General features: G+C 37.5%; 1 protein-coding gene across 8 annotated transcripts in view; it reads left to right on the forward strand.

The window, feature by feature from the left end:
- Positions 1-6682, forward strand: part of TRIP12 (thyroid hormone receptor interactor 12) — an 88612-nt gene that overhangs the window by 40858 nt on the left and 41072 nt on the right. For all 8 annotated transcript variants that reach the window (XM_081813449.1, XM_081813445.1, XM_081813447.1 and 5 more), the window contains exons 9-14: positions 382-417; positions 496-591; positions 1473-1565; positions 1756-1917; positions 4143-4211; positions 4302-4467. In XM_081813449.1, coding sequence (XP_081669575.1) covers positions 382-417; positions 496-591; positions 1473-1565; positions 1756-1917; positions 4143-4211; positions 4302-4467 — 622 coding nt within the window. The remainder of the gene's footprint in view (positions 1-381; positions 418-495; positions 592-1472; positions 1566-1755; positions 1918-4142; positions 4212-4301; positions 4468-6682) is intronic.

Consider the following 6682-nt stretch of genomic DNA (forward strand, 5'->3'; position numbering starts at 1 on the left):
GTTGGTAACAAATGCCAGGGCATTGCTGGTCTGTTTCTTTAGGTATGAAGGTATTTATTGATGTCTGTTAAACGGGCATCTGAGAGAGGGCTACAGGCACCAGAACAGTTGTTTGTAAGCAACAGGAAGGCTTTGTTTCTGACCTGGATGTTGAGAGGTGATGATTATCTAGTAAAGTTCCCAAGACAGAGCATCATGCCATCCTTAATATATAATCGTTTCTTTTGTATGTGTGCTAGGTTTTAACTTGATACTATTTTTGTAACAATAAGGTCTTGACTAATACTTTCCATTTCAGTTGACACAGAGGAAGAAACCGTTCCTCTAGGACTTCTCTAAGGGTAGAGATAGCTTCTAATAGTTATCTTTTTTTTTTAACAGATAACATTACTTCAGATGGAGCATAATTTCGATATTGTAAGTATGTGGTGTATTTTTTTTTTTAAACTTAAATTTTGAGTTATTATTGAGTAAAAGTGCTGCCTTATTTTCTAGATGAACCATGCTTGTCGAGCCTTAACATACATGATGGAAGCACTTCCTCGATCATCTGCTGTTGTAGTAGATGCAATTCCCGTCTTTTTAGAAAAGGTAATCCTGCTTTTGCTCAGCTTGTTCGAAAGCAGGCCTAGGGGAATCAAGTTGAAGACTCTGGACTTCTGAATTCTAAAGTAGTACATCGAATTGTAAGGCCACCTTAAAAGACTTTTTATTCATTATCTAGTCAAAGTATATTTTTTAGCCAAGATTCCAGAAAAATACTTTGTGTTTAGCAGACCAGTAGTTTAAAGTTGATGCTAATAAAGCATTTATAGAATCATTTCAGTTTTATGATTTTTAATGATGACATTTACCACACTAATATAAAATCTTTCAGAGAAGAACTTAAAGCACTTGATTAAAATAATCTCATTATTTCTAGAAAATATCCCAGTGAAGTTGATAGCTATTTATACCCTCATTTTACAGCTGAGAAGGCTGAGACAAAGTGCCTTGTTCAAGGTCATAAAGTGAGTCAGTGGAGAAAGAAAATTTTTTCATATGGTCTGTGGTAGGTTGTTTTTGGTCTGTTTTAAGGGCCTTTTTCTTTTTAATGTATAATAAAATTGGCCTTATCCGATAACCTTGGAATATGGTGTAAGTGTAAAACTTGAACTTTTAAAATTTGTTATATAAAACAACCCATTTATTATAAATAGAAAGATTGAAAGTTACCTAATTGGATTTAGTTTATTCTTTATATAAAATCTATTTTTCTGTCTTAAAACAGAACAAAGTAGTTGGAAGGAAACTATATTGACCGTTATAGCTTAAGCTCCTAAATCACTGCTTTCCTATGGTGGGTTTCATGTTAGAGGCAGTGTATAGATTGATGGAAATGAGAGAAAATACTGTGTTTATTCGTGTAGAAGGTAAGCGCCTGGAAAGGCACTTGAATGATGGCCTTAAGTTACCTATTTCTCTGTCCTCAGCTGCAGGTTATTCAGTGTATTGATGTGGCGGAGCAGGCCCTGACTGCCTTGGAGATGTTGTCCCGAAGACACAGTAAAGCCATTCTACAGGCGGTAAGTGCTGCTGCTGCAGGACTCGGTTTCATTTCAGGTTGGATTTTAGATCCACATTTGTCCTAGCCCCTCACCTGCAGTATCTGTAAGGTACATGTGCGGTTTCCAAAGTGATGGCGCTAGACTGTTTTTTTTTTTTTAATTGCTGTTAGAGGGTATTTCTTCACTTTAACAGTTTTCTATATTTTAGGGTGGTTTGGCAGACTGCTTGCTGTATCTAGAATTCTTCAGCATAAATGCCCAAAGAAATGCACTAGCAATTGCAGCCAATTGCTGCCAGAGTATCACGCCAGATGAATTTCATTTTGTGGCAGATTCCCTCCCATTGCTTACCCAAAGGCTAACCCATCAGGTAAAACATGAACCTATTTTATGTGCCGTAAAACATTTTTACTATGTTTTTTTAAATGCCAGTTTCATCTAGGGTTTTAAATCTTCCAACTGGATATATAAATTGGAAATATTCTGATTCATGTTTTGGTTTGGTTTTTTTTTTCCCGTGTTTTCCAGTCGTGTACCATACTAGGTTATTTTATACAATTTGATGGATTTATCCAACTGACAGCATGTCATATGTTTGATATCTTCATGTATTTTGACGTTAAGGGATGAGTTTGTTATTTCAGCAAACATTGAGTGTTTACTATGTGATATGATCAGAGTTTCCTTTTGGGGCGATCATCTCTCCTCTAAGGTATTGGGTTCTGCAGGAAAGACTAGGAGGATGTGGGCTAAGATCAGAGGTGAGATGACACTGCAAACTGACTGTGAAGTTGGAGAAGATCAGGAGCAGTTATTTAGGAGATGGAATTGGCACACCAGGTGATGGAGGACGAGAAGCAGGGCTTACAGAATCTGGCGTGGAGGACAATGAGTTAAGCTTAAGCCTCATTGTAGAGAAATTGAATTTTCTTTTAATATAAATTAATGTCTTAAAATGTTATTGCTAAAAAAGATTTTTAGAAATCGGACTCTTGAAGATTTTATTTTGAGAGAGAGAGAGAGTGCACAAGCGAGTGGGGGGAGGGATAGAGGCAGAGGGAGAGAGAGAGAATCTCAGGTGGACTTCAAGCTGAGCACGGAGCCCGGTGCGGGGCTCCATCTCATGACCCTGAGATTGTGACCAGAGCTGAAATCAGGAGTCGGGTGCTTAACCATCTGAGCCCCCTAGGCATCCCTAGAAATTGGACTCCCCTCCCAAGTCACCTTTGCAAAGTGTGTTTAAAATCTTCTTCAGAAAATTTGGTACAGAGAATACGTTATATAGAGATTTACTTAAGAGAGCTATAAAAAAGATTGAATCACTCTGAAATGTTTTGCTTCTAAGATGATCAAGATACAAGTTGTGCCATTCATTGTTTGCTTATTTAAAAAACAATTTTTTTTTTTAAGATTTATTTGATAGAGACAAAGTGAGAGAAGGAACACAAGTGGGGGGAGTGGGAGAGGGAGAAGCAGGCTTCCCGCTGAGCAGGGAGCCCGATGCGAGGTTGGATCGCAGGACCCCAGGATCATGACCCGAGCTGAAGGCAGATGCTTAACCGACTGAGCCACCCAGGCGCCCCTGTTTGCTTATTTAATTTTAAAAACTTAGTGGGCTGAGGGGTGCCTGGGTGGCTTAGTCGGTTAAGTGTCTGCCTTTTGGCTTGGGTCATGATCTCAGGGTCCTGTGTTGGGCTCCCTGCTCAGTGGAGTCTGCTTCTGCCTCTCCCTCTGCTCTTCCCTCCTCTCATGTGCACGCGCACTCTTTCAAATAAAAAAAACTTGGTAGGCTGAGATAACCTGTGCTTATCGGGGTTAGAAATACATTCTCTATTTAGGTGTGATTTCAGTACCTTATTTTGGAAAAAAACATGAGAATCAGCAAAGTTAAATTGTTGGGCATGTTATTATTTGTAGCACCCTTTCTAGACTTAAGTACTGATAGTGAAGGTATAGGGCTTTTATGATACCAGAATTATTCTCAATTTTGTATAAGCCAGTCTGGTTTTTATATCAGAAACCCATTTATCAATTAGGAAAAAAAGAACACTATGAAAAGACTTACTAAGCCGTTAAATTGTTCTTTCCATTTTTATAAGGATATTTCATATGTTTTCTCAACGAGGCCACTGTAATAGTATTTCTACATTGTTTTCATAGTGAATTTAGCAAATTGACACCTAGTTTCTCACATCAGTAAGCCTCTGGTTCACACACATATATATACTGAACTGTTTCCAACTTTTTAGTGTATGCATGTTTTAAAAATGGGAATGCTTTTTTAGAATGATGTTTATTTTAATTTGTGGTTAAGTATTGAAATTACAGAAGCATAAAAGTTGTTTCTTTTCTGTATATTTACTCTTATTTATTGGGGTCTTAACAGAGGAGAGAAGTTCTCTCAGTATGATTTTGTTTGCTTTGAAATCATGATGGTTACTGATTGTACCTTGCTTAGGCTCATTGGATATTTTCAAGGCTCACATGTAACTGAGCCCGCCTTGAGCAGTTTGGGGTTAGGAAGAAAATTAGGTAGTGATGTAAGACAGTGATATATTTTATATTAATAAACTTTATTCCTTCTATAAAAAATAGGACAAAAAGTCAGTCGAAAGCACTTGCCTTTGTTTTGCACGTCTAGTGGACAACTTCCAACATGAGGAGGTAAACATTTAATCTTTGGTGGTATTTTCATGAAATTGTTAAATTGTTGAATCACGATATAACAGTATCTTTTCTCTTCTGTTTGTGAAGAATTTACTCCAGCAGGTTGCCTCTAAAGATCTGCTTACAAATGTTCAACAGCTATTGGTAGTGACTCCACCCATTTTAAGTTCTGGGATGTTCATTATGGTGGTTCGCATGTTTTCTCTGATGTGTTCCAACTGCCCAACTTTAGCTGTCCAACTTATGAAGCAAAGTAAGTGCCACTTGTTATCCTACTTCAGGCAAGAGAAGTGGGTTTTTCAGAAGTGTTTATTGATAAAATCAACATAGGCAAGTAGAGGAGCTTGCTAATAGCATAGATGCTGGAGAGTAGAGGAAGAAAACTGTTGATGTATGACAAATTTGTGTGGGGACAGCATGGTAGTGCTTTCTGTGCAATGCATAACGTCTCTAGTATATTAAAATTTTATCCTTGGTGGTTCTAGGGCTAAAAATGCAAGATATTGCCTTCTCTCCAATAGCAGTTACGTAGTGATGCTTCATCAGGAGAATTCGGAGTTCTGTGTTACCAGTAGCGGCCTGCCTTCTGCTCCTCGGTAGTCCGTTCTGCCCGTTCTAGAATTTTTCCAGCAGTTTATCTGATTCCACAGTGCTTTTCATCCCTCAGAAGTTTGAAACTTATTTGCACGGATGAATTTCTCTCATCTTTGCTGCCTTTGTATTTCCCAAGCCCTTCTCAACCTTACCATCCATACAGTTTTACGGCACTGCTACACTGCTGTTGCAGTTCTCTCATAAACCGTAGCTTTTGCAAGGTAATGTCAGAAGACAGTGGGCTTCATAAAACACACCTTTTTGTTAGGATTATTGCAGCTAGAGTGTTGATCACATTTATATGGAATGCATATAGGAACGCATGGGTAATTTTGTATTTTTCATTCTTATCTCTGGGGATATCACCGTGGGGGCGTTAGTGATGGTATTCAGTGACAAAACAGCCTCTGCTATCACTGTCTCAGAATAAAATATTTCAAAGAATGTTATATTCTTTATATTTAGTCACGTTTCTTGTGAATTACAACATTGGCCCAACATTTTGCAGGAAAGTCGTGTTGTTGAGATGTTTTATTGAAAAGCTACCTCTTAAAGCACTGAATCACTCCTAAACTTGGTATTCCAGAGAAAATTGCACAGCTTATGTCATGAACAAAGTGAGAAGTTGGGGAAAGGTTTAACTTTGTGTCTTGAGTAGTTGCAGTGCATGTTGCTTATTAAAATCCCTAGGAGCCCTTTGAATTTTGCCATGCCGACCATCTCCCGAAGGTTGAGTACAGATTTTTTCTTGTTACCGCCTGGCACAACATTTCTCTAAAAAAGAGTCTGGGAAATTGTTCACTGACTTTTGTTTTGCTTTATTATTTTGGATTTTTTTCCTTTTCTTTTTCTTTTTTTCCTTATGATGACTATTTTCCCCTTTGCTTACTCCATGAAGTTTGCCATACATTTGTCACTTGGAGGCCACTAGACTTAGATTTTCTTTGTTCAGCAGTAACACAAAGGAAACATGTTGTCACCCTCTGATCTCTTTAAAAAAAAAAAAAAAAAACTTAAAAGAATCCTTGTAACATTGCCATGTATTCACATTTCTTAAGAAAGTTGGCAAAACTGTACTTTTTCAAGAAATTTAAAATATTTTTAATTACTGTCAGTGAAATTTATGTGGGGCAGTAAATTAACTGTCCACACTTTTGCCCAAATCAATAGTTAATACTTTCCTCGATAACAGAACTTAATGATTATTATCAAAACACTTCAACAAAATGTTTATATTTTGCAAATGTACAGTATTTGCAGGAACCCAGCCCCATCTGTACTTTGTTATTTGAATGACTAAACCTGTGGATAATGGGAACTTCCTCATGTCACAGTGTTCTTGCATCAGGCTGGTTTTCATACAGATTCCTCTATAAATTGATGTCTTCTGGCATTAGAAACTTAGGGTAGAGAATATGTTAATGACCTTTGTATTAAGTTGGCATGCTTGTGTTTAAGGTAATTACTTCCTGACCACAGTATGGTAATTTTCAGATGCTTGTAATTTCTACATTTTATTGTGTTGACCAACCATTTTCAGTACATTTAAATTAAAGACAAATATATTTGAATCAGGGATTAAAATGTATGTTGACTTAAATCTCAGGAAACAAACTGAGGATTGCTGGAGTGGTGGGGGGTGGAAGGGATGGGGTGGCTGGGTGATAGACATTGGGGAGGGTATGTGCTATGGTGAGCACTGTGAATTGTGTAAGACTTTTGAATCACAGACCTGTACCTCTGAAACAAATAATACATTACATGTTAAAAAGAAAATAGTAGGAAGTAAAAATGACGGGGGTGGAAATTGGAGGGAAAGATGAACCATGAGAGACTATGGACTCTGAGAAACAAACTGAGGGTTCTAGAGGGGA

The sequence above is a fragment of the Leptonychotes weddellii genome, chromosome 3 (assembly GCF_054177405.1).
Source record: "Leptonychotes weddellii isolate Sample4059 chromosome 3, ASM5417740v2, whole genome shotgun sequence".
NCBI lineage: Eukaryota > Metazoa > Chordata > Mammalia > Carnivora > Phocidae > Leptonychotes > Leptonychotes weddellii.